At 32.9% G+C, this 27,427-nt stretch overlaps 3 protein-coding genes across 5 annotated transcripts; 1 reads left to right on the top strand and 2 right to left on the bottom strand.

Moving 5' to 3' along the window:
• Positions 1-5,167: 5,167 nt before the first annotated feature.
• On the bottom strand, positions 5,168-8,615 carry LOC110728138 (protein XRI1). Of its 3 annotated transcripts, none has more exons than XM_021907787.1 (9): positions 8,256-8,615; positions 7,260-7,315; positions 7,049-7,180; positions 6,845-6,969; positions 6,457-6,526; positions 6,285-6,375; positions 6,154-6,194; positions 5,985-6,065; positions 5,168-5,849 (listed from the first exon to the last, which is right to left on the bottom strand). In XM_021907787.1, exons 1-9 carry the CDS (start codon positions 8,273-8,275, stop codon positions 5,578-5,580), a joined length of 888 nt encoding a protein of 295 aa, XP_021763479.1. In that variant the 5' UTR covers positions 8,276-8,615; the 3' UTR covers positions 5,168-5,577. The 3 variants fall into 3 exon arrangements, with proteins under 3 accessions (XP_021763479.1, XP_021763480.1, XP_021763478.1); XM_021907788.1 differs by having other exon boundaries at positions 6,845-6,963; positions 7,049-7,183; XM_021907786.1 differs by having other exon boundaries at positions 7,049-7,183.
• Positions 8,616-14,056: 5,441 nt separating this feature from the next.
• On the bottom strand, positions 14,057-19,080 carry LOC110728140. Its single transcript, XM_021907789.1, has 5 exons — positions 18,900-19,080; positions 17,067-17,145; positions 16,422-16,612; positions 14,848-14,920; positions 14,057-14,564 (listed from the first exon to the last, which is right to left on the bottom strand). Exons 2-5 carry the CDS (start codon positions 17,122-17,124, stop codon positions 14,368-14,370), a joined length of 519 nt encoding a protein of 172 aa, XP_021763481.1. The 5' UTR covers positions 17,125-17,145; positions 18,900-19,080; the 3' UTR covers positions 14,057-14,367.
• A 1,169-nt stretch (positions 19,081-20,249) lies between these two features.
• Positions 20,250-27,307, top strand: LOC110728141 (ER lumen protein-retaining receptor). The gene is made up of 6 exons (XM_021907790.1): positions 20,250-20,660; positions 22,645-22,910; positions 22,998-23,113; positions 25,650-25,723; positions 26,749-26,812; positions 26,893-27,307. Exons 1-6 carry the CDS (start codon positions 20,570-20,572, stop codon positions 26,927-26,929), a joined length of 648 nt encoding a protein of 215 aa, XP_021763482.1. The 5' UTR covers positions 20,250-20,569; the 3' UTR covers positions 26,930-27,307.
• Positions 27,308-27,427: the final 120 nt, after the last annotated feature.

Here is a 27,427-nt window from a genome sequence, read left to right on the forward strand (position 1 = left end):
AAAAAAGTTAAAATACATTAGTAAAATACAAAAATATACACAAGATTATTTACATAATCTAATAGTTAACTTTATATAATTGATAAGAAATTAAGAATACCTTAAAAACAAAAACAAACCCAAAAAAAAAATACAATTTTGTAAGAGTTAGCTTATTATACTAATAATAATTAATAAACTACTCTTTAGTTACCATAATCAATGCATGGTAACTAAAGGATGCTATGATACTAGACCATCCTTTAGTTATCATATAGAATGCAATGTGCTTCACCTTTCAAAACAATGACGACATTTTAGGCATTTTACGTAGACATCAAACTTCTCAAGAGTTGACTTATATAATAGAAATAATAGAACTTATGGGATAAACTTGTTCGAGTATTTGATAATAGAATTAGATGGATATAAAACTTCTTAAGAGTTTACTTTTATAATAGAGGTAATTGAACTCATGGGACAAATTGTTCAAGTTTTTGACGAAAAAAAAGGGTGAGGGTGTAGAGGAGTGTTTTGGTTGGGGGGGGGGGGGGGGTTGGCTTTTGTGGGGCAAGGAGTAAGATCAAAATTTAAAAGACGTGCCTAAAAACTATCCAAGCCTTGACTATTCTTTTTGTACCAAATTTAACATGTTGATTAGGTCTCAATTTTAGCAAATTGATCAAACTCCAGTAAAGATAGTTGTGATTTTTAATGGGAGAAAATTAATGAAATCAAAGCCTAAGACTAGAGGGTGGGTATATGTACAAATCAATAGGCCAGACTAATTGACTCCGTCTCTTTGAAATGTTTTGGTTGTATGTACTTGCAATAAAAGCATAACAATACGTGTATGACATTTATGTACGTGTATTGCAAGACATGTGTACGTTTATACACCGTAATATTAAGAAGACAATAATAAGTGTATGAGGCCGGGTAGTTTGCGTATAGGTATAGTTTTAGTTATGCACACATTTGTACCCACTTAACATTAAAAAGACATGTGTATATGGAATACTTGTGCATACCGCACATTATCTTGTACTTCGTACCGTATAGTTATTATACATGACGTGAATGACATTATGTTCATACATCTCACAAAAATGCCCTAAAATATGCTTTTCTTTAAGTATACTCAAGGTGCCAATCGTAAGAATTTTCTAATATTTTTAGTTAAAATTTTCTAATTCTATAAATAATCTTAGGGCCTGTTCTGATTTACTGAAATGAACTTAATTAAACTGAACTGATTGAAGTTGAACTGAATTGAGATGAAGTGAATTGAAATTAAGCTAGAGAGAACAAACCCTTAAAGAGAGGCACAAATTGTAAATATTGCCTAGTATTATCATTTACTTACACCAATTTAAAACACAAATTCTAAAATTTTAAACCAATTAAACTAATTAATAGATGAGTATCGGACGATGCCATACCACAACTCCCCAAATAACCGAATATCCTGTTTTAGCAACGGATCTTTGTCAGAACACGCACGCTCTGTTTCAGAATATCTTCTACGGAGTACTGTTAAATTCTGGGTTTGGGACATTCTTCATCCGTGAATAATAATTCTGGGAAAAATCAAAGTCAGCAATTTGTTTCTATATAAACCAAACTTTTGCCGCCCAAATCCATTACCCTTTCAATCCAGAAATTCAATCAACCTTTTACGCTACTTGGGCCCCACTTTGGGCCTTATACTTAATTAAAGTTGGGCTTATGCTAAGTATTGCAATTGGGCCAGCAGATAGTCCAAACCCGGAAATAATTGGGTCATGCAAGATTTGATTGGGTACTTGGGCCGCTTAAATTTGATTGCAACGGCTTTATATCCAATAGACTACCTATTTCCCTCCATTTTTATTTGATTGCAACGGCTTTATATGGTTGGTGCAAGGCTTTTGGGTTTTCTAGCATAAAGGGAGCCCTTAAATTATGTCTAACCTCCTAAAGGCTAAACCTAATGCTACCTCTGCTTCACAAAATAGTTACGGAATATACTTTAGATTTAGTGTTTATAAACTTCATTTTGAGTAATGTTCGTGATTTATATATATGAAAAAATACAGTCGTGTATGATTTTGTTAGTTTTTTTCTCAATATGTATCAAGGTGGAAGATTGCTAATGTGATTGGCTTTCCTGTGTAGCTATTTCCCATTTAGTTTCTTTTCTTCTCTTTTTATTGTGAATCTATAAATAATGTATATAGTTGGCTCATATGAGTTTGTTATTATATTCTTCTAACGATTGGGAAACAGATCGATTGTCCTTTATAATTAGGATGTAGATGCAAATTATTAGTTAGTCATTACTAAACATTAAGGCTTCGGAACATCCTCCTAAACACGACCGAAATTAAAGTAGTAATCTAGACATATTGATGGCATATTACAACAACATTACAAAGACAACTTACACAAGTAGTATTAGACTACTATTAGTATCAGCAATCAAAAATTTCAAAGTACAAATTCCCATATCTTACCCATGCTATATTCTCCTTTAAATTACTTACTATTGCGCTGCTAAAGCTGACATGCTTCACATTCAAATTACATATATAAACATATGTTACATATCTTTATGACTTTTCAACAAATTTGCATTAACAATTGTGGTTGAAAGCAATGCTTAGTGGCGTCCACATACAATATTTCTTACCTACATATATTTATAATTCTGTCAGTATTCCATTTCACAACTAGTATATCTATCTTTGAGGATGAACTGGATGAATCATGAATGGATGATACATGCTCCGTACGTTAGGCGTGTGTAGAAATGGATTAGGCATCCATGCACGAACGTGGTGTGCTAGGAATTAGAGGAGCTAGAATATACTCATGCTAATGCACGGGATATATTGAACTTTTAAGCCAAAATATTGATAAAAGTTATTGAAAATTACTATAAATTTTAGTCTATCTTACGTATTAAAAAGAAACCTAATTGTTAGCTACAAAATGAAGAAATTGTTTTCATATTTAAGTTAATTAGGGTAAGGTAATTAACAACTTTTCTAATTTTTTTTAAAAGAATAAACTACAAACAAGAGAATAGGGCTTGTTCTCTTCAACTTAATTTCAGTTGAGTTCAGTTCCTAATATCCTTCTCTCGTAAACAATTCATTTCAGCTCTATTCAGTTTAGTTCAGTTCAGCTCTATTCAGTTCAGCTCTAATCAGTTCAAGCTCATTTCAGTAAATCAGAACAGACCATTACTACAAAATAATACTCATATGCTTAATCAAACGATTACACAATTTACTAATTTAATTCTATGCCTAATCAAACAATTACGCAATTTGCTAGGATTAACCCGAGCAAGTACATCACATATACCCTAGTTAAAATAACCCAAGTTCCACGTGATAGCATTAAAAATTCTAACCAATGTTACATAAGAAATTATGAATTGTCCCACAAATAAACAGTGACAAGAAAGAAAAGGCTACAAATTCATCAGAAAATGACAACTCAAAGAAGAGAATTTTGGGCATCTCAATGAAACTTCCTCGACTTTTACCAAAACCAAATTAATCAAATAATAAAACCCTTTTTAATTTTAATTGCCATATTAAGCTAATAAACAACTTTAACTTTGCAATTTATTAGAAAAAAAGGTTATAAAAGTGTCAAAGCAAACAAAAGGTGGAACACAAGAAGAAACAAAGTACAAATATATAACAATCTAATATAACTTCTAACGTCTTTTCTTTAGTGTAGTATTAATAATTTATTAATTATGTTTATTCCTTTTTTTTTCACCCTCAAAGTAGGCAAGCATGCCCACAACTTTATCTCTAATTCCCAGGAGATAAGTACAGTTGGTGGAGGACCAAAATACTTGTTGAATCACATTTTACTCTATTTTTTAGGTCATTGATAAATCTATTGGTGATTATATATATTACGGTTGAGCACAACCGGTTGTCAAATCGGAATAGGATTCAATCAAAGCGGTTCCTAAATTTTTGGAATTAAGTTAAGCCGTATTTACTAATAATATACACTTATTCTAATCAATAATTATAAGTTTCGTAGTTGTGTGACTAATTTGTGAATTTTCAAATATTAATATCGTTTTTAATAGAAGGATGTTTGTTTAGTTTGTATGTAATACATATATGTGTGTGTGAAGGACGTGTATCTTCAACTTTTGATTGCATTAAATTGTGTACATCATAAAATCTTCCTATATCTATAATGATAAATCAACAAGCTTGCTTATTTGCTTACACTTCACTAAAATTCCTAGGCTTGAAAGTTCATCTTATGAATATCCCAAATTATTTAAATATAACTATAATCTACACATATATGTCAAATGAGTGAATATTGTAAATCATACAATAATAGTAAAAAGTGATTGCTTTAGTGCTAGCAATGCAATTTGGATTTGATCCAATCCCAATCATATTATCAATATGAATGTGATCATTATTAAATCAGTTGATTGAGGGTTTAATTCCTGTAAAATAATTAGTATGGTAATGTAAGTTTAGACTTTTTTTGGTTGGTTGGTTTTTTAGAGTTATATAAAACTTATGGGTTGATAATAGGTTAATAAACTAGCTAGTGAGCCACTAATTTGGATTAATTTGGATTTCTAAATTGGAACAAATACCACTCTAATCCTAAATCGGATTGGTTTGGAATAAAATTGTCGAATTTTCGGAGTTAATTGCAATAAAAAATCCAAAACTTGATTAATGATTAGATACAACTTAAGCCAATTCAAACCGAGATCAAACTTAAGCCAAATTGCTACTAAAACTTGGTAAATTAATAATTTTATGATGTTGGACCCAAATTTAGTCCCACCCTATGTTGCCAATTTTGCTAAATTCCTCATAAACTACAATTCAAACTTAATTTAGTACATAATTTGAACTATCATCTAGGTAGCAAATTATGTTCCCATACCAATCTTTCATGTTGAGAATTAGGTAACATAAGTCTAACCAAGGAGCCTATAACAGTCCAATCAAATGCAAGTAAAGCATTGACTAATCTATACTACATTGATTGGACAAGTCCTTTTCTTTTTATTATTTGTCATACCCTCCTTTTTTCACATAAATTTGGGTCCAAATAAGTGAAATAACATTACTAAATCAATTATTTGCAATAATTAAAAAGCTTCAATGATAACCAATGCTTGGGAATAAGAAGCAAATCTCTACCTCAAAAACAACTCTTTTCATTTCATCCCAATGTTTAGAAGCAACATCAAGTAGATACATCAAGAAATTTGTATTTCATGAACCAATAGATAACCATGTACAGACCACCAAAATAATTTAAGGATTTATAAAATCTAAGCTACATATTTTGTAACAGGCTAAAGAATACCCCTGAAATTGTAGCCGCCCGAAGAACCAAAAGATTTGCACAAAAATCAGCTCTCAACCTTGCAACAGTTGCATTTTTCGTGCACTAACACTTCCATGTGTTGTGCATTTGTGTAATGCATAGATATATAATTAACCTGACCTTGCAATACAATGCCAAACCATTCCACAGCCCCCGGATGATAAGAGCAAAAAGGCAAAATGGAGCCGCGGAAATGGGAAGATGACTTAGCGTTCATCCTTTTGTTCTCATAATTGTGATGCTACCTTTTCCTCCTTGAGTAGGGATTTTGGTTTTTCCAACAACAGGTTTCCCAGAAAAGGCTGAAGTAGGGTAGGCAGGGTCTTCCTTAACTTGTTTGGATTTCGATGGAGGTGGGGTAAGTATCCGCTGATTTATATCTTTGAGAGTCACATCTCCACTAACTCCAGAGGGTTTAATGAAATCAAATGGATAAGCAACAGAGGACGGAAGTTTTGATGGTGCTCTCATGAAAGACTTCCTGCCTGCGTTACATAAACAGCCAGATGAGATATTGTCAGATAAATCCCATTTTAAGTATTGCAAAGTATAAGCATCATAGGTATTAAGCCCAAGAACTGAGTCACTGAAACGCAAAGCACAGAAGAAATGCAAAGTACCTTTAAAAATAACATTCCGAGAACTTCTGACTGGTCGCTGTGACATACTGGGTCCTGAATCAGGTGTGATATTGCAAACCTCTGGAAACACAAATCGGTATTAATACCAAGGATAATGTATACATACAAACTTCTTTAAGAACACTACACAAATTTGCATCAGGCATACCATTGATACCAATTTGAATGTCAGATGTGACAGCAGCATTCCTGCATTTCAATGGGATCCATTCAAGCACACTGAGCAACAAATAGATCAAGAAAATAACATGACTTTGAAAAGTTAAGTGAATTACATACCCATCATCGGAGCTAGTATTCATGTCGGTGTCAATAAGGCAATCAGCAAGCCAAGCTTCAGATTGAACTAAATCCTCAAAACATAAATCCTCTGATAAAAATAGAATGTCAAATATAAGTCATAAAACAAATGCACAAACCCTATTCAAATCCCATGACTAAAGAAGCAAACCTTGCAAGCAAGCCTCCCACTCTGACATTTCAGGTAATATATCAATGTCATCGAAAGAATCAATCCTTTCCTGTACAGAAAAACAAACAAGGATGAATTTGATGTCCACAATTCTACATAAGCTCCAAACACACTTGGATGCCAAAAATACATCAAAAGTTCAATAGAGATAAAGCTCAGGTGCCAAGAGAATAGAAAATACATGAATAAATTGTACAGATCATAAATACTAGACAAAGTATCTATAACATAATACGCATTTACAAAGAGGAGGACAAAGAAATTAGATTCCTATTAGGTATGCCACAGAACAAGTGGAGATTTCAATAATTAAAGACGGTTTATACATTAATATCTACGCAAAATAAAGCAATAGTCAAGAATCAACCTTGGATTTGAGAAATGAGGATGTAATATCATCAGTAGTACTATCAAAGTCCAGCACACGCCGTCGCTTAACTTGAGAGGTGTACTCTTTGCCATCTTGAGGAGTCTTACTCATAATCTCTGTAACTAACAATGTCATAAACACTTGATAATAAACACAAAATTGTCCAATTGAAGGGGATTGTTTGGAAGATAGAGGTCTCACCAGAGTTATTAAATTGATAAGCCAAGTCACCACAAGCCTTAATCGGAGTGGATTCCTCAATCATGTATGAAATGTCTTCTTCATTTTGAGTTACAGTCATACCATTCAACATACATTTAGCTTTGGCCATATCTGCTATAAAGGTAGTAATAAGATATCATCAAAAAAACTAATAATTACAAATGCATTTACAGCTTAATTAAGAGCTCACCGCAATTAGGTTCCTTTCTAAGAAGATACTCTTCCCCTGGCCATTTCCATGATTCCCTAATAAGTATCAAAAAAGATATACCATAATCAGATACATTTCTATCATTATATGAAGCGATAGACAACTAAATCATAAACAATCAAACTCGACACAACAAAAAATCATAAACATTGAAATTAAACTGATGAATTACTTAATAGGAGAGACACACCAAACTAAATGCAACTCAAATTACAATCGAAAACAAACAAAACGCGAATCCAAACCAAGATAGCACGATTTAGCCCAACGGCTTCATCCCATTGAAACAAGTAGAACAATTATGAATGAAAACATCAAAAATCCACTCAATGCAATATCACATACAACAATGCTATCATGCTGCTGAAATTCTTAGAGTAAACAAGCAAAATGTATGATATATATGTCTAAACTTTGCTAAAATCCCAATCCAATGTAGAGCATGCAATCAAGCATCTAAATCCAAGCAGCAAGGCTGGGAAAAAGCAAAATCAACAAGAAGATGTAGATTAATATACACAAATTACTTCCCAACATAAAACAATTGAGAATTTCATGATAAAACACAAAAAAAAAAAAAAAAACTGCTACTCATCAAACCCTCCATCCCACCAAAAAATTAACCTAACTTTTTTCCAGAAATTCAGAAATCCAACAAAACCCACTAATCAAGTCAAAACCCAAATCCTATAAACTGATAAACCACTCAAAAATCAACCAAAACCAAGCAAATAAACCCAGAATTCATACACATCAAAACCCCAAAAAAATAGAAAAATCAAGCACTATTTTTTTATGCAAAATTCAGAAATCAACCCACAAATTATAAACTAACCACCATCAACAATCCACATTTCTATCACAAAAATCCAGAAAAAAACAATCACAAAAACTGCATTCCTTAACCAACCCCATCAACCAAAAAAACCCAATAAATCAAAAACAAAAATTAAGAACAAATAACAGTAAACATACTTATCATTATATAAATCCATAAGATTAATCAAACTTTTTCACCCCAAAACCAAAATCTCACTACTTCAGAAATAGCCGTTGCAATTGATTGAGACTATAATAATTACTCCAGTGTTTACTCCCACAACACAACCCTTGTTTTGTATGATACTAATTTATGCACTTATATACCAAGATTAAATATTAAAAAAGGAAAAAAATAAATAAAAAAATCAAGGAAAAAAAAGGAAGAAAAAGGAAGAAAATAAATATTGCTTGAGATTTGTGCTTGAAAGACTATGAAATGAAATGAAACGCCGTGTCTAGTCTCACTTTCTCTCTCCTCTTTCTTTCTCCCAAACTTCTTCCCTTTTCTGCGCTAAAAATAAATATTTTTACTTTAATATTTAATATTTATATATTTTTTGGAGGGTAATAAGAAATTATTTTTGCGGGGATTTTAATTAGTGGGTCAAATGGCCGTTATTTCGAGTATGAATGTGTGCGATTATCTTTGCTAATTATAATTAAAATCATTAATTACTTTTTGCTTTTTTTATTTTAACCTATCAAAAGGGGAGTGAATCTAGAGATTTACCACCATATTTGGCTTTTATTTTTTTTATTTCTTGTCATGGAAATAAATTATTTTTTTTAAAAAAATGAAAAAAAATATATGTATTTTTTCCTTAGAAAAAAAAATTAAAAAAAACTGTCCTTGGCACGTGACACACGTGACTGACATAAAACATCCTTGGATGGTGGAGGATGGTGGTAGTAGTGGTGGTGGTGCCACTCCATTATCCACTTTGGTTATTTTTTTTATTTTTAAAATAAAAAATAAACATGTACAGTATACAATAATTTAGTTAAACTTACAAGTATAAAAAGTGTGTATGTTACATTTACATAGACACATTCAAGTTTTACCTAATGTGGGACTATATTGAATTATCACTTTGTTATTTATTGTCCTTATGGCTATTTGTGTTAATTCTAGTGCTAATTTATTACCTATATGGCTACATGTGTGACTAAATTATAGAGTGTGAATACTATGGAAGAAAATTTGTAGAGTATGAATTGTATCGAGAGAAAATAAATAAGAGGATGTGAATTGGTTGTAACTAAGTGTTTTATGACTGCGTTCACAAGTCCATGATATTTACCCTTTGATCACACTTTCTTCAATTCGTATAGGGTTATAATATTTTTGTACAATGGGTATCCTTGGCACGAAGTATAAAGGGCCTGTTCTGATTGACCGAACTTATTGGAGCTGAATTGAACTGAATATTATATGAGAGAAGGAAATTAAGAACTGAACTTATTAAAACTGAACTGAAAATAATCTGAAGAGAGCATGCTCTAAATACTCCCTCATTTCCATAATGTAACCACACTTTCTTCAATTCGTATAGGGTTATAATTTTTTTGTACAATGGGTATCCTTGGTATAAAGTGTTAAATACTCCCTCATTTCCACAACATAGGTTACATTTGAGGTTTTTACGCGGCTATTATGATAAAAGAAGATAGCGAAAAACAATAATCGAGAGAAACTTTATAACAATGATCATATTAAAGAGTCTTTCCTTCAAACACTTAGAGAGTATGAGGAAAACCAAGGCACGAGGGTGCCAAGTGAGTGATCGGGCATACTAGCAAGGGTAATAGCTTGTGTGCTCAATTGTTTACGACACTTAGTCGTAAATATGGACTAAGAGTCTGTTCTCTTCATATTATTTTCAGTTTAGTTCATTTCAGTTCTTAATTTCCTTCTCTCATAAAATATTCAATTCAGTTCAGTTTAGTTTAGTTTTATTAGTTCAGTCAATCAGAACAGGCCCTAAGACACTAACGATGAGTGTTTAATTCAACCAAGGGGACTTCTTAGCACCAAGGGGGCATGCTAGTAAATATATTCTAGCAGCACAAAGGGTTGTGCAACATAGGAACAAGAAGTAGTGCCAGGAGAGAAAATTTGACTCATCTTATGACGGACTATAAGCGGGTGGCGCACGGTGCGTGACTAGAGCAAAGTAGTCGGCACGTGACAACGTGCTCCCTAATAACTTTTCGTTAACATATTTTGTAATTCATGATGAATTGCAAAAAATGGATTATATTTGGCAAAATAAAGTTTTCTAGTATCATAAATCGAAATCTCACGACACACATTATACAAATTCATCCAAACAACACATTAATTTCAACGAATCATCATAATTCCAAAGAATACTCTAGTATCATAAAATTATGGGAAAATACTCTAGTATTATAAAATTATGGGGGGGGGGGAACCAAATGCATATATTCAGCACAGTACAAATGTAGAAATCGAGTTTCATAATGTACCAAGATACAATTTACAAAATGTCTTGTGTCAATTGATTGCTTAGGATTTTAGGATTGATTTTCGTCTTCTTCATCGTTTTGGTGTTATTCAAGGAGTAGTGTTAATTTTTACTTATTGGGGTAATAAATGAATTATAATAAAGGGGGCATGTTCTTAGTACAGTAATTTAATTAAATAGGCAAGAGAAATTTTTTTAAAAAGGTGAAATTTGTTAAATATATTAATTAATAAAAATATGTTTTTCCGGTCTCTGATATCATTTATAACATTATTTGCACCGAACTTAATAGTTTGTGATGTGAATTACACCCGATTAAAGTTGTGTTATTCTTTGCAACAACCTTATAATTGGTGCTATTGAGGCCAATTTTGCCATAATAATTTTGGTATGACTCAAGTTCAAAATAGACCCGACCTAGCTCAGACACCCTAATTGACATTCCTAGGTGTGATGACTTTAGTTTGGTCGTTCAATTACTTTTAATTTGTGTGTGTGTTTTTTTTTTTTTTTAATAACCTTGGTAACTAAGGGCTTATTCACAAATACATCTCAACGCATAGCTCCTATGCATTTACAAAACATATAGGAAGACAAAAATGTAAATTTGGCATACTTCTAGAAAAAGCTGACTCTATTGTGGTACATCATTATGTACCATCATGCATGTATGATGTACCACTAAAGAATAAGTTGTGTGAATAGTATTTTTTGTGTACTATGATGCGTGTAGTGGTACTTTTTACTTTCCTATAGGTTGCATATTTCCCCCAACAATACTTATCATCTGTCACCTATTACGCATGTAACGGTACATTTTTCATCCTATATGTTTGCTAAATTAACAGGAGCTATGCGTAGGGGTGAACATGGTCTGGTTTGGTGCGGTTTGAGTCTAAACCAAACCAAACAGCAAAATACGCTTTGGTCAATTTTCCAAACCAAACCAAACCATATCTATATCTATCTATACTTAGTATTTAAAAACACAAACCATCATCCCCGTCATGCCACATGTAATTAAAATTTATTTTTCACCAATGCCATATGGCCCATATGTCACCTCCCTTCATTAATTAATCCCCTTTCTTATTATTTTAAAAAAGAACTAGCTTTAATTTAATATATGTATGAATGTTCCCTTCAAAAAAAAAAAAAATACATATATGAATGTTATTTGATTCATTTTCCCCCAACTTAATATCTCTACAATTACATTCAATTATCACCCCTTCTTCTCCTTTATAAATTATTTATTTTACAATTAAAACATATTATAAAACAAAAGTTACTATCGTACCCCTTAGAAACATCCCGTGCATTGCACGGGTCAGAAGGCTAGTTAGTATTGAAACCAAACCAAATCAAACCGTAATAATGCGGTTTGGTTTGCGGTTTATGATGAGACGACATTTTTTCCTAAAAATTGTCAAATATTAATAAACTTATAATAAAGTTCAAATAATTAGCCCAAAGGGATTAAATTATACTACAATTTTTTAATAAAAATAACAACCAACTAATCAAGTGCTAAGTGCTAACACAATAACACATAATAAAAATAATACATAACAAATTAACAGTGGGAAAACAATAATACATTTGTCCAAAAAAATAATTCATACTACATCATACTACATTATAGTTATATGACCTATTGAATTTTAAGTATTGATATTTGAGATTTAGTATAGAGTATAGTAGTATGCTGACCGTGTAGTCTTCTAATGATTTTTCATGTTTTTTTTGTTTTTTTTTTTTATTTTTTTTATAATATATAATAACTATTTTAATTGATTGAAAAATTATATAAATATTAAAATGCGGTTTACTGGTTTACGATTTGGTTTGGTTTATAATTTTTGAAAAACCAAACCAAACTGCAAACCGTATTTCCCAAAAAATCGAAACCAAACCGTATTTTTCCAAACCGTAAACCAAACCAAACCGCTAAAATGCGGTTTGGTCTGGTTTGGTTACTGTCTAGACCAAACTGTGCACAGCCCTAGCTATGCGCTAAGGGTTAACCCTTGTTCACTTCAGCTTAATTTCAGTTCAGTTCAGCTCCAATCAGTTCAGTTCAACTCCAAACTTCCTCTCTCATAAAATATTCATTTCAGCTCAATTCAGTTCAGTTCAGTTCAATTCAGCTCCAATCATTTCAGTTTAGCTCCAATCAGTTCAGTTTAGTTCAATTCAGCTCAGCTCAGTAAATATGAACATCCCCCTAAAGATAGGTAACTGTCGAGATAAGAATTTCAACTAATAAATTTGTTATTTGTGTAACACAACTTAAAAAAGAATACATTACTGGATCAAACATAACAACATACAACTAACATCCCTAGGATTCATAATATTCCATATTTCCTGCAAGTCCAAACTGTCGGTATTAAACATTAACATAAACTCTAAGCTCGACCAACTACACTAGCTACACAATGAAACTAACTGAAATACATACCAAACATAGATCTAATAGTATAATGATACAAATAACTGCCAATTTAACAAGTCGAGTGGGGGAGGAAATCTAAGCAAATAATTTTAAATGCATTACTTTGATTTTTGCACTATTTATATACCACGGTTAACTTGATTTTTTCACCTATATGAAATAAATAAATGTTATTACATAATATATCATTAGATTTGTCATAATGTCTAGTTTCATAATATAATTTTATTATAATTTTTACAAATTAACAATTAAATATATTAATGGTTAAAGTTGCGTCTCGACATATGTACCGATCAAACTGATGCAAATAAAAGAAAACAGAGAGAGTATTATCTTACATCAATTTTGAGTATGTAAATAATTTATTACAATGGGTTGGGTTTCTTAATTGCCGCATCACCATTTTAAAAATTTTCATGTTCTGTATGTAAATTCCAATAATTAAGATAATAACTCCATGTACACTATAATAAATTTTTATAAAAAAACAATAATTTAACTAAATTTATCTAGTTTGTTACATTTATATACTTTTCCAACTAATTAAGATTTTCATAGAACGAAAGGAGTAACAACATCCACAACAATAAGACTGATTGAGATTAATACGGATAGAAGAAAAGATCCGTATTTTAGCCTCACCACAATTTTTTATTTATTTTTTATTTTTATTTTTTATAAATAGAACGAAATTACAACAACAACAACACAACAACAAGAACAACAACAAGAACAAGAACAACAACAATAACAACAACAATAACAATAACAATAACAATAATGATAATGATACAATCTTAAACTAATTTTATTTTTTAATTAAATAGTATATGTTTTAAAAATGTTTTTATTTTCCATAAATATTCTAATTATATAGTATATTTTTCTTAAATATTTTAATATGTATATTTGTATGTACGCATATGTAAAATAATAAATAATCAAAGATCACTAATCCATGGTTAAAAATCACTTATTAATAAGTTCAGTTCAGCTCAGTAGAATTCAGTCAATAAAAACAGGCCCTTAGGAGTAACATTGATGAATTCAGCCAATGAGCTATGCCTAACAAATTTGATATGGTTTGTATGTGATGTTGTTCGACCAAAAGATAAAAGATTGTGAAAAATGATATAGTACTATGATGCATTATGGAATAACTATGGGACTCATTTGTTGCCAAATCAATACATCGTTTCGTTATGGAATCACCCCATGAGCTACAGAAAATTACTTTGCTGACCGTATAATCAGAGCGTAAAAGACTTGCAAGATAGTAACTAGTAACTACATGAAGATACTTGTCCGCAGCCATTCATCTCCGTCTAGAATTCTGATATGGTCCATCATTTTCTTGGTCTTTCAAGAATCCAAGGAATGCGAGAAAACCAAAAAAGAAGAACCCACCACTCCAATTACCACCCCCACCACCTCCGCCACCTCCACCACCATCATCATCACGCGGCGGGAATCCAGTTCCTCCATCATCAAGCAGTGGTGATTTCTCTTTACCTGCAAACAAATTTAAGAATGATGTCAATAGCACCAAGACTATCCAGAAATGGACGTTTCCCTGAAGTTAACATTTTATAACTGATCACCCAAATACCTCAGGCAGATAGAGCTACAAATTAAACAATCATGCTTTTCCTTCTCTTAACTAAAGTGACCACATAGATATATTAAAGAGTCTTTATAATCACTGTTTTCTTTCTAAGCAAAAATTCAGACAATGCTCCAAGACTCCTATCCAAAATCTCAGCCATTTGATGAATTGCAGAAATGAATAGCTTACCAGGTGCATTTGAAATTACAGAAACAGGCTTCTCTACTGTTTGAGTCTGTCCTTCCGCTCCACATCTTGCATTCTGCAAATGTGAAAATATGGGAAGATATAGTTTAGCATGGCTATTTATAAAGATCATAAAAGACAACATAAGAACATGAAACAAGTAAACTATTGTCACATGACCCGTTAGCCAAGTCATCAGAAACAAGGTGAGTTATAAAACTATAATTCAAGGATTGAGCATGATGTACAGAGCATCAAATACCGATGAAGTTGATGGTGAAGAGTTAGCTCTTGCATTGCCTTATTGTGCAAACATGAAAGGTCTTTTCCCTCTTCTAAACCCCTGCACCAATCTGACCCGAACTCCGTGATGGACTCACCTATGAAGTCTATACACGAAGAAGGGTCAACGTGGGCAAGGAGGGGCGCAGCAGGGAACAATCTACTTCCTCAAGATAATTCTAATGAAGATGAAGACAAAACTAATTAAGAACGAGCGAAGGAAAGAAAGTAAACTAGTTTCTTTGTGTCTTATTTATTTATTTATTTTTGAATAGTCTTTGTGTCTTATTTATGTTGTTCTAAATTAGTTCATATTATCACATGTAAACCTTAAGGTCACCTTGACCATTCTAGTATAAGGGGTCTGATTGTATTGTGGGAGGGCATTCAGAAATTTGTGAGGAAACACTTGGAGAGTTGCAACCTCAAGTTGCTTGGAGATTGGCAGCCTAAAGTTGCTCTTGTATCCTTCAAATCCCCTGTGTTAATGAAGAAGCAGTCCTTCTCTACCCTTTGTGTGTTAATTTTATTCGATCATTGCAATTAGATGAATTAATCTATAACAAACTCTTTCAGATTTTAAGAAAAATCCCCTGAACAAGCAAAGTGGAAGTTCCCTTCGATATGTTTACTAGTTTTCAACTAATATTACAAAAGATCTCTGAGATTAAATTATACCAACATAATATATTTTTATGTCTTTATACAAAAAAATTATTTTTATAAAAAATTAGCAAAACTTGTCCCCTATGAATTTCACAGTCCTTACTTTTTTTTTTCCAGAGTAATGATTATTCAGAGTAATAGGGATTGCAAACCCATTAATATCCAAGATATGCATTTCTAGCAACTTCAGGAGTATATAAAGTATCCACCTATCCTTCTTGACAACAGCACACTTCTACAACTGAACATAAAAGCATGGAGCTGATGACTAGAACGAGAGATCAACAACTTGATGAATATTGTCAGACTCGTGGAATAGCCCGTCTATTTTCACACTCATGGAAAAACCCATCTGTTTTACAAATAAAACTCTAGGACTATATTGACAGACTCACTAAAATAGCATTTATGTGCTCTGTGTGCAACTGTGCATCAATCAGTTCATCATTCCAAAAGTTGAAGATTTTCATGTAACATTTACGTTTCACATGCAAATGTACTAGAAACTTTTCTACCAATTACAAGGCTTTAATCATTGTATCTAAAACTTATCACAGAAATTGCAAAAAGAACCAAAGGATTCAGATAGGCAAAAGAAGTGACAAATGGTTAATGGAGAAGGAGCTTACCAAAGCAGCTGAGCAGACCACAAAAGCAGAACGCACTCTAGTTATTGGAGTTAACCTTTGCTTGTGACTCAAACATAATGATAACTTTTCAATCTTTCCCAAATTCCGTTCAAGATTCAAACCTAATGACACCTTACCAAGCCCCGCTACACCATGCTTTAATGGGCCCCTCCTCGGAGAATCAAATCTCACTGTTCAATTATGTATTACCGTTAGCTACCACAGAACAAGTAGAAACCACGGCACCAAGTCATCTTGGCAAAAAACAATAGTATGAGTAGAAGACAACATAACCTCAAAAAATATAAAGCAAACTTTTGTTATCAACAAAGAGTCAAAGACCACATAAGGCCATAAGGGGTTTTCCGAAAAAATATGTTACTATACAATTTTTAGAAAATGTGGATAAAGGTGTAGATTACTGGCATAACAAAACGCTATTAAAATCACATTCACCTTGTAATGTGAGCCAAAATCCATAGGGAGCTCAAAATAATCTCAAACAACATTTTTCAGTCAGCTACTTTCACCAAAACTTCCCCAAAATATACAATCTTATCCAACAACCAAACAGATGAAGACCCCACGTCCCCAATGAGATAAGTCAATTTAACTTGAGCATTGAAAAGAAAAAAGTTCACAAACCTGGGGGTAATAATGCCACAGAAACTCCAGAAGTGGCACTCATTGTAGATATCGCCATTTATAATTGATCAGCTTTAACCTAGACAGTGTCACACCACAACAAACATAAGCACAAAAAACGATAATTAACAGCCAATTGTCAGTAGCAGAACATCACAGTTTCTTGCAATATGTTGAATATAGATTTAAAGCCCAAATTGTATGTAAACCATATTGAAGAAAATACATTTTTTCTTGGGGGGAAGGATGCTATAGATAACTAAACTTCCGCCAATTGCACAACCAAAAAAATGAAAAGCTATTGAAGATGATTATCAGCTTAACATATTCAAGTAAATATAAGTATTTATACGAAGTATCACATTATAAGCTCCCTAGCAACCTCCCCAATCAAAAATAGAATTCCGCTAAGACCACAAGCCATTAACTGGGTTGCCAAATTTATAAACCAAAACCCAAAATAAAAAAAGAAAACTGAACCTGACTTGTAAAATCTAATCAAAATAATATGGACAGTTAAAGCCCCCCCCCCCAAAAAAAAAAAAAAAAGAAAAAAAAAGAAAAAAAAAAAGAAATTGGGGTGTATAGTAATAAGTTATTTAAAATCATGCAAAGCAGATTGGAAATGAATTGAACGTATGAAAGACAAAGGAAGGGGTAAGTTAACTTTCAGAGGACAAAATTCCTTGAACACGGAACAACGAGGATGTCAAAATTAGCTCTCCTATAGACATAGCATAGGCAGTGGTGGTTGATTAATAGGAGAACGGAGGGTAAATTTATGGAGATAAAAGGAAAAAACATGATCTATGGGGATTATGAGGTTTTTAGTTCACAAGCTCATATGGTTTTGGGATCAAGATCCAAGAATGAAATATGAGTAGAGAAACTAAGTGCCGAAGAATACAAACCGTCATCCAAACAAAAAAACAAGTACAGGTCATCATCTAATACAAAGAATAAAATAAAAACACTGCGTAATACCAATATGTTGGCATAGCCATCGAACACAAAAGGAGTTCAATTGTAAAATCAAGATACAGATGTTTAAGCATCATGGTTTAAGAAATAAAGCATCCACAACCACCACTTCCATCTTCCAGTCATCATTAGGAACAGAATAAAATGCATCCTACTGGCTTGGATTTGATGACACCTCTAATTGCTTCAATTTCAGTAATCATCGAAAATCCGTAGTCTTTTATTTTTAAACCGAGACAATGTATACGAATAACTCTCTAATATCATAATTTGATTTCATAAAAATCCATGGTAGCCCAAAACATCTCACAAAGCACACCAATAATATATTACATACATAATTCATTACTGCAACCAACTACACTATCTCTATTCAACAAATTCAAACAATGTAAACTACGACATTTCTTATCTCGATTCAGTTATATTATGCATAAATCACACCTCAATGGTAAGCTAGAAATATCAAGCTCACAACCTCAATCAAGCCAGTCCCTGAGCCACGGCGCGATTGCGCATCCTTGGCCCAGGGAGACAATTTCCATTTTCATAGTTCCATCTCAACATTAAAGTGATATATAAACAAAAGCCCACAACACATTAGCAACGAAAATTGAATCAATCATCAAAGTAAGTTCCAAAAAATCACATTAAATTCTTCTCGCTATATAATATGAATAGCTAGTTCTAGCAACGAAATCGTTTGACATAATCTTTCATAAATTCAACAATAATAACCAATAGTTCAATAATCAAGAACCCTAAATTGGCTAAACTAGCAATAAAATTAAAGATTAACACTGGATTATGAAATTGATAACTGATGATTAAGAAAAAGAAAAAAAGCCTTACCTGAGAGCTGCTTGAATGGAGGAGAGAAAGCTAAGAAGGCGCTTCAATGGCGTATTGAGGGAGTACGGTTGAATGCAGGAGAGAGAGAGATGGAAGGGATGCAAAAGCTCCAAAAGTGGGAGAAATAAACGTAGGAGGGTTTCTTTGATCTTTATCCTTCTAATTCTATCGAGAAATTCGATTACTCTCATTTCCAATTTATTTCTCCGTTTTTATTTTTTTAACTAGGGTCTATGGCGGCTAACCGCATGGTGCGTGCAGCTAGTCATGTCTCAAGACCAATTAGCCCTGTTACGTCTTACTTCCTTCGTGTTTTAATAAGTGTTATATTTTGAATGATTCATTAAAATTAAGATTAAACAAATAGAAAATATGGCTATTCAAAAAAAAAAAAAAATAGAAAATATGGAAACCTAATTCAAGTTAATTAGATTTTGTTGCATTGAAATTTATTGAGATTACAAATTCAGTGTTTTTTTTACAGTGTGGCCGAAGTTACTCTAGGCATGTTTGCATTTATTGAACTAAGCTGAACTGAATTGATTGGAGTTGAACTGAACTAAACTGAAATTAAGCTAAAGTGAACATACCCTCAATTGGTCAAGGGTTACTTATTTTGGGTTACTCAAGCAATTAGCGTTTTTTTTTTTTTTAGTGTGTGTGTGTGAGAGAGAGAGACCCCTGACCAATCGATTAACTTCATAAGTAACCCTGACATTTTTTTTCTTATGGATTCAAATTACTATGAGTCTATGATATATTTTTTTAATTTTTTTTCAATATATCCTAATTTACCAGCAATTTTCCTTTTTCTGTAGTATCTCAAATTACATGGCTCATAAATCAATACAATCAGAGTTGTCAATTCCAAGCTCGACCCGACTCGGATTTAACAAATGACAATAAGTTACCGAGAGAGAACCTGAACCCGACTTGACTCGGCCAAACTCAACAACCCATTTATCATTTTTTTGAATGATCCGTTATCATTTTGAGTAATACACCTTTTGAGATAACTTTATAGCACGATCCTAAATCTAACCCGAATTCAACCCGAAATATGTCTCACAACTCATTATCTGAATTGACAAGTGATATATATATATATATATATATATATATATATATATATATATATATATATATATATATAATAAATTGCATAAAAGTCAAACCATTGCAAAATTGATAAACTTCATGAGTCAACATATTTAAACCTCTTCTTTCTTAATCCACCAAATAATCAGTAAAACACCCCCAAATTAAGTATGACCCCAAAAAATCATTTTTTTTTTTTTTTTTTTTTTTTGTATTTTCATGAAAAAAAAATAAAAAAAACATAGAACCTTCCCAACCCTTAAACAAAACAAAAATAACAGTCACATTCTACCAGACTTGCAAAAATGGTTTTATAGTGTCCGAAATTTAGACCAACATTTCTCTCCTCCTATCTACTAATTTCATTGTATAATTTCGACCTATTAATCCAATCTGAAGGAAGAAAACTACAATAGTACAGTAGAAATAGGGGAAAAACCCTAAAATTTATTCCCCATATTTCCCAGATCTTTCTAGATCTAAGCTAGAAAACGATCTGGGGTACTGAAATTATTTTTGGGTTGATCTTACATTTTATTTAATTTGGTGGGTTTTGATCGAAATTATTCAAGATGAATATCTTCAGATTAGCTGGTGATATGACCCATTTGGCCAGTGTTCTTGTTTTGCTTCTCAAGATCCATACCATCAAATCATGTGCTGGTAATTATTTCTCTTTATTTAAACCTCATTTTAGTGTAGTTTTATAAGTGTCAATTTGTATAAAATTGTTGTGTTTCTGGGTATTTGTTGATGATTTGCATTTTAAGTTTTTCATTTTTTTTAATTATTTATGGGTCGTATTTTTTAGGGTAAATTGTGGAATTTAAGCTCGTGGGTGTTGAGATTTTTGGGCTAATGATGGTTATGGAAGATAATTATGTGATGGGTATATGAAATGAGTGTTGAAATGAGTGACTTTTGTGGAGCTGTATGTGTGTTTATCTTATTGGGGATGAATTGAGGCGATTACCTTAAGATGGAAGTAATTGTGGAGTTTTAGCTTCTGGAATTGGCAAGGTTTTCGATTTTGGTTATAGACATTTTAGGAGGTAATGTACTAATGTGCAGGTTGATTGTCGTGATCAGCTAAGTCTAATATTGTTTAAATTCTATGCTATGAAATTATGGATGTTTGTTGGTTTTGATAAAAGTGAAACTTAAGGGGAATTCCTTGGCTCAAACAACTAGGATATCATATGGGTTTATCCGTTTATGCCCTGTTGGGAATAGCTCGGTTGCGAACTTTAGATAGTTTCCCCTTTGTGTATAATAGGTTGCGACTACTCTTGCGAGTATAAATCCTATTAGCGATTGGTCAAAAAGGTTGATAAGATGTGAATCCATAGGTCTTTACATTGTTAGTACAGGTACTGAACTACAGCTATAGCCTTCTGTATGAAGGGGGTGAATATGGGAATTTATGTTATAACATATGGATTTTGACTTAAGATGCGTAGCTTTGTGGTGTGGTAACTTGTTGAGTATGACCTTATGGGCTTAGTGAACTTGTTCTGTCTATCCAATAACATGTTTATAAACTTATAAATTCAGGTTAGTATCCACCTTCTGAACTAGTAGCACTATCTCATGTTTTAAATGTTGTTTGAGTTTGCTTTGAGTAAAATCACTGATACTCCATAGTTTGGAAGATACACTCAACTCATCTGTTAAGGAGACATTTTGCCGAGCTCATGCAATTTATGATGATTGATAGTTCATGCAATTCTTGCTGATAATCAATCATCATAAATTGCATGAATGATAAAAGAAAGTAAAAGGAAGAGCTTTATGTACTACTATTAGTTTATACCTATCACCGTAACCCCCAAGGAAGGGGAAGAGAAAAGATCTAATATGCCAGAAAAGTAAAATGTCAAGTGCTAAAGAGAAGCTCCCTTTTTGTATCAAAGTGAAATTCTAAGATAAGACCATGCTACCAGTCCTAGTTGGCACCAAAGAGAAGGGAAAGCATTTGAAACAAAAGAAATTGCAGAAAAGTTTAATGAAGTAGATTCCTTAATGGAAGTGGGTCCAATATCCGATCCCCCAATGACGTATGAGACTAGTCCTCTATCATTGTTCCGCAGGTCCTTCCTTATCCTCATGAACGATGGTTTAGACGTTCTTTAGTATACCACATCACACACCTCATATAGGAATTGGAGATAACCTAAGATTCAAAGTCCTTTACGCATATGTAGAGGAGCATGATCTCTTTGCTTTGTTATCTTTAACCATTGCTATTCTCTTAATATTGCTTCTAATTCGTTGGACTTATATTCTGCTTATTTTAATGCCCTTGGATGCGGCTTACTGGCTCTCACTCCCTTGAAAACCTGGATGCAACTATCTTACCTTGCTGATTTTTACATGATTGTGTATATTTAGTATGTATGCGGTATATGACCATATTTTTTTGTTTATTCATGTGAGGTGCACTACATTTGCTATCCATGATCCAAGTGCTGCATATTTTACGCATCAAGGCAGATGTGAATTCTTGTATTCTGTTGATAGTGAATGGACTATTAATTAATTAAGCTGACGTCTCCCTTCTATTCATCTCTCTACTTGATATTTTTGCTATTATTGTTTCTAGTCTAGTTGACATTACATATTGAGATTTGTACTTTGTCATTTGTAGGTGTTTCTTTGAAGACTCAGGAACTCTATGCAATTGTTTTTGCTACTCGCTACCTGGATATCTTCACGGATTTCATATCAGTGTATAACACTGTCATGAAGCTAATATTTCTCAGCAGCTCCTTTTCAATTGTTTGGTACATGAGAAGCCACAAAATTGTCAAGAGGTCATATGACAAAGATCAAGATACCTTCCGACACTGGTTCTTAGTATTGCCTTGCTTGCTCTTGGCTTGTCTTATCAATGAGAGATTCAATTTTAAAGAGGTAATGTATTTATTGCCATCACTATGATGTTTAAGAATTTTGGTGGTATGATATCGTATTTCTCATCTGTTTATTACATGGTTTCAGGTCATGTGGACATTTTCCTTGTATTTGGAAGCAGTTGCCATACTTCCCCAGCTGGTATTGTTGCAGAGAACTAGAAACATTGACAACCTGACTGGACAATATGTGTTTCTTCTAGGGTATGCATCTGTTCATGCTATGTTACTTCGTATTTTAGCTTGTTTGTATATCCTCAAAACATATTGATAGGGTGGAGGGGGGAGGTGTTACTTTGTAACTGAGTAAATGGCTTTAAAATTAAGCTCTTGATATCTGCTGTATAATTTTTGATATTGACTCTTATTTGGCGGTGTTTTCTTGCCTGTTAAGAAGCCCTAGGAACTGTTGTCCATGTGTTTGTCACAATGTTTATATTTCTGTATTCCACTGAATAGGATCATCTTGGGGTTAAGTTCTAAGTTACTTTCAGAGTCAAAAGTTCTAGAGGAGTGGAAGAGAGACAGAGAAAGAAAGAGGAAAAATGGTTTGTTCTAGATATTAGCTATTATTATTGGTGCTAGCCAATGATTAATTTTGGTTTCCCGTTGAAAAATGTGTATTGTGGCAGAGTGCTACAGTCTGTTGAAAGCTGTACTGAAGTTCTTCGTAGATAATGTTTCTATATATTTATAAAAAAAAAAAAACGACCTTTTACTAAAGGGGAAACTGGTGGAACAAACTATAATTGATAAGTGGAAAATAATTTAAACTATGAATTTTGCTCGGAAAACATTGTATTCACATTTATATGCAAAATGATATAAATATGATCCTATGATATCTACAATCTTTGAATATATTCTCATTTTGAGACTTAGGCTTTGTTGTTGTTGATCAAATATATTGTTTTTCCAAAAAGACGAAAAATTCAAAATTCTGCTTTCTGAAATATAATTTTATTAATTTTCAAAATAAAAAAATGTTGTCAGAAAATTCCCTAAGATTTCATTAAAAAAATTGTCTCATCATTTTGTACATATTTGTTGATAGTTCATATTACTTCGAGCAAATTTCCTTGTTTGAATTATTTTTCACATAACACCATATTTTGGATTATTTTCCTTAACTCGCTCCCTACCTCTTGTTTGGCCATCTTGTAGTATTTCTGGGTCTATCTCTGGGGTGAAGTAGCTTTTTATTGGCCATATCTGTGGTTTGATACTCTCATCGACCCCTTGCAAGTGGGGACAGTGGGGTTGTGGAGCAGTAAATATATATTTTTTCCATGGTGTGTTATATTATTTGTTCCTATTCTTATTTAATAGCCACTAAACCAACAATATAGGTCTACTAAAGTGGTTATGCGGTCAGTAATGAAGAGATGGAACATGAAGTGAGATACTTTAAGGATAAGATAATCCAAATTGGTTGTGGAGAGGGGCAAAGAGCCAATGAAGAGGGTAAAAATGGGTGGTAGCAGGAGTGCTGATGACTGGTGGGATGATTGGTGGGAGTGTTGGTGAAGGAAGTAAAGAGCCAAGGATTGGTGTAGAAGGATAGAAAAACTGGTGAGGGTTTGTGAATCTCATGGGTTGACTTTACATATATGGAAATGGAAATATCCTTGGTTTGACTTTAGAAAGCTGTTGGTTTGAATGTAGCTAAATGGTCATGCCAACTAGTTAGTGAACCAGTGGTGACTAAAATCTTAGATGACTTGACCATACTGCTCATTGACCAAAGTTGGGGGCTTTATTCCTTCACCCATATGTCTGATTACCTATCCAGGGATCTTTTTCTGTTTAACTTGGGTATGTTTTTCCTTTTCCTCGTTACTAGTTTGGCTTAAGATTGGCTCTAGGTTAGTGCTTAAAGCTTTTAAGGTATGATGAGTCCAATCACAGGTGATTTAGTAGGACTGGCGGGTGAGAACAATGGCTTTGATTGGTTTGATCTATAGCTAATACTGTGTTTTAAATCATGACAAAAGTCAAACAGGATACGAGTGTCAAACTGCTTTGTTTGCTTTTACAATTATTGTGGAGTATTAAAACACAATGAAGAAAAATAAATATTAACAAAATGTTTAAGAGCATATGCAGACTGAACTTGTAGACCTTTTGAGGATTTGTGGAAGCTTAAACATTACTACTGCTGTTAGTCTTTTTTAAAATGCGCAACAGTTTGACCAGCACATTTGCTAAGAATTAACTTTGATCATTATTATATGTGATTGTGTATTAGTTATAATTATAAATGATGATGATATTGTAAAATTGTACATTGTGACTCATACAAAAATATAATAGTACATAATAACATTTTTTTTTTGTTTTAATATATTTTAGTAAAAAATAAAGTCAAAGTAAGCTAATGAATAGTGCAAAAGTAAAACTGTTGCATTTAAGAAAACTGAGGGAGTATTTGTGAATGAAAACCTACTGAGAGGTGAAAAGGTTCCACTTACCTTGCTGGAGTTTATATTGCTGATGAACATGTTCAGCTACAAGCAAATTATTTCAGCCATGGAACTGGAAAGTTTTGCCGCTTGATTACATGAATGATAATGTAACTGAGAGGTGAAAAGGTAGCCGATGTCTCATGATATGTTTTCTATGTGGGTGTACTTCAAAGACTATTATCTGCTCAACTAGCCTGCTTTTCCCTTCAATTGTCTTTTCTTTTAAACCATTTGCAACTTTAGTTGGTTTTAATAGATGATCATCTTTTATGCAGGGCATATCGTTCATTGTACATCCTCAATTGGATCTACCGCTACTTCACCGAGCCTCACTATGTCCACTGGATACGTATGCCTTATCTCTTTTTATTGTGTCCTTTACTTCTTCCCCTTTTGCATTGTTGTATAAAGTATTATGGTATCAGTGCATGCGACTATGCGAGTGAACTTTAAACTGATTTCAGCATTGTGCTTTATAGCATATGTTTTATCTGCTGTATCTATCAGATCATACACATGTTTACCCCACTCGACTAAACATAAACATTGATTGTCAATAGCTGTTCTAATTGCATTTCTTAAATTATTTATTTTTTTTTTTAATTTTTTTTTTTACTTCTGAGTATTTCTTTGGCCTGGATTGGACATGCTATTGATGTTGAACGATTTGCGAGGCAATATAATGTTCTCTATTTATTTCTTAAACTTCTCTCTCACCATATCACAGAGTTCCTGCTCCTCTATGGGTAATAAGCTTTGGTTTGTTGCACATACTTAGGAAGTACAAATCTGTTCTTTTATCCCCTATGATTGCTTTTAGTTTTCTACCTTGCTGTAAAAGAGTATTGATCATAGTTTACGGAAAACTTATCTAGTTGCTTTTGCCCAGTGTTTGGTAGGAAATTGATCTATTTTATTTGCAACACTGTGTGGTCTTGGTGCCACTAAAAATCAGTGAAAGAATTCTAGGAGGGCGATTTACATATTTAATCAGTAAGTGGGAATAGATCAATAGAGGTATTTGGGGTCATCACCACCGACTTTCTGTTTGTCACCATATGTTGCCAGTGGTGTGTATTTATTGGATTTGATACATCTATTGTAGCTTGCCCTTTAGAAGCCGCCTACTTCTATTTCAGCTTCCCTCTCCTTGATTGCATGGTTTCTGCTGCCTCTGGCATGTGTGCATGTGATCTCATGCAATAACAAAGTAACTTTTATATGCTTAGATAGTTAGATGCATGTAGCTTTATTTCTCTTTTCTTCATGCAGACAGATGCTTTTACCCGGAGTAAGAATTTTAGTATTCTTTCATACTGTGAGCGGTTCAAATTCAAATTTTGTTGATTGTTGTCAATGTTTTCTAATTTGCAGCATGGCTAGCTGGGATTGTTCAGACACTGCTTTATGCTGACTTCTTTTATTATTACTTTGAGAGGTAAATAGCTGATCCATATTGCACGTTTCATTACTAACTATTCATGTAGCTTCATCTGACAATTTTCTTTTCTATTGCAGCTGGAAAAACAACCGAAAGCTCCAGTTACCAGCTTAAGCATCTCCAATATCTTGCCTGGGTTGGCAGTTGTCTCTTGAATTATTGAAAAAGTATGGCCAACAATTCATGCAATGCAAATATGCAATGCCCAAGATGTGTGATTTCATGAACATGGTTATCCATTTTATGGTTAGCCTAGCTCTTTTTGTCAGCATTCTGGTTATCACCATGTATTTGGGGTGTTTGCAACTCTTAGAACTATGTATACACTCAGAATTTTAGATTTATTTTATGTCAAGTAAAGGCATTCTTTTCTTTTTTCAAATAGTGGAACCGAACCTTAAAGAATACACAAAAAATTGTCTGGAAGATCTCTTGTAAATGTTCTGCTCAGCTTCTCATCCATCAGCACCACCATATTTCCCTTGTTATGCATCTGGTATGATGTCTCATATGGTTGTCGTAGTACATCACGTTGGACAAGAGATTTCTTATAATCTCATCCCAGGAGATCAGGGATTATATGTTCTCCTATCCGCCTCTCAAATATTCTTT

Source organism: Chenopodium quinoa, unplaced genomic scaffold (genome assembly GCF_001683475.1).
Source record: "Chenopodium quinoa cultivar QQ74 unplaced genomic scaffold, ASM168347v1, whole genome shotgun sequence".
NCBI classification, from domain to species: Eukaryota; Viridiplantae; Streptophyta; class Magnoliopsida; order Caryophyllales; family Amaranthaceae; genus Chenopodium; species Chenopodium quinoa.

What these genes read in the sequence shown, in the direction of transcription:
- LOC110728138 (XM_021907786.1), bottom strand. Translation starts at nt 8,275, where the DNA reads ATGGATTTATATAATGATAA. An exon ending in GTGGGAGGCTTGCTTGCAAG is followed by an intron (nt 6,376 to 6,456) that starts GTTTGCTTCTTT and finishes TATTTTTATCAG; the next exon opens with AGGATTTATGTTTTGAGGAT. An exon ending in AATACTAGCTCCGATGATGG is followed by an intron (nt 6,195 to 6,284) that starts GTATGTAATTCA and finishes ATTGAAATGCAG; the next exon opens with GAATGCTGCTGTCACATCTG.
- LOC110728140 (XM_021907789.1), bottom strand. Translation starts at nt 17,124, where the DNA reads ATGGCGATATCTACAATGAGTGCCACTTCTGGAGTTTCTGTGGCATTA. An exon ending in TGGTCTGCTCAGCTGCTTTG is followed by an intron (nt 14,921 to 16,421) that starts GTAAGCTCCTTC and finishes TCACATTTGCAG; the next exon opens with AATGCAAGATGTGGAGCGGA. An exon ending in TGTAATTTCAAATGCACCTG is followed by an intron (nt 14,565 to 14,847) that starts GTAAGCTATTCA and finishes ATTTGTTTGCAG; the next exon opens with GTAAAGAGAAATCACCACTG.
- LOC110728141 (XM_021907790.1), top strand. Translation starts at nt 20,570, where the DNA reads ATGAATATCTTCAGATTAGCTGGTGATATGACCCATTTGGCCAGTGTT. An exon ending in TACCATCAAATCATGTGCTG is followed by an intron (nt 20,661 to 22,644) that starts GTAATTATTTCT and finishes TGTCATTTGTAG; the next exon opens with GTGTTTCTTTGAAGACTCAG. An exon ending in AGAGATTCAATTTTAAAGAG is followed by an intron (nt 22,911 to 22,997) that starts GTAATGTATTTA and finishes ACATGGTTTCAG; the next exon opens with GTCATGTGGACATTTTCCTT.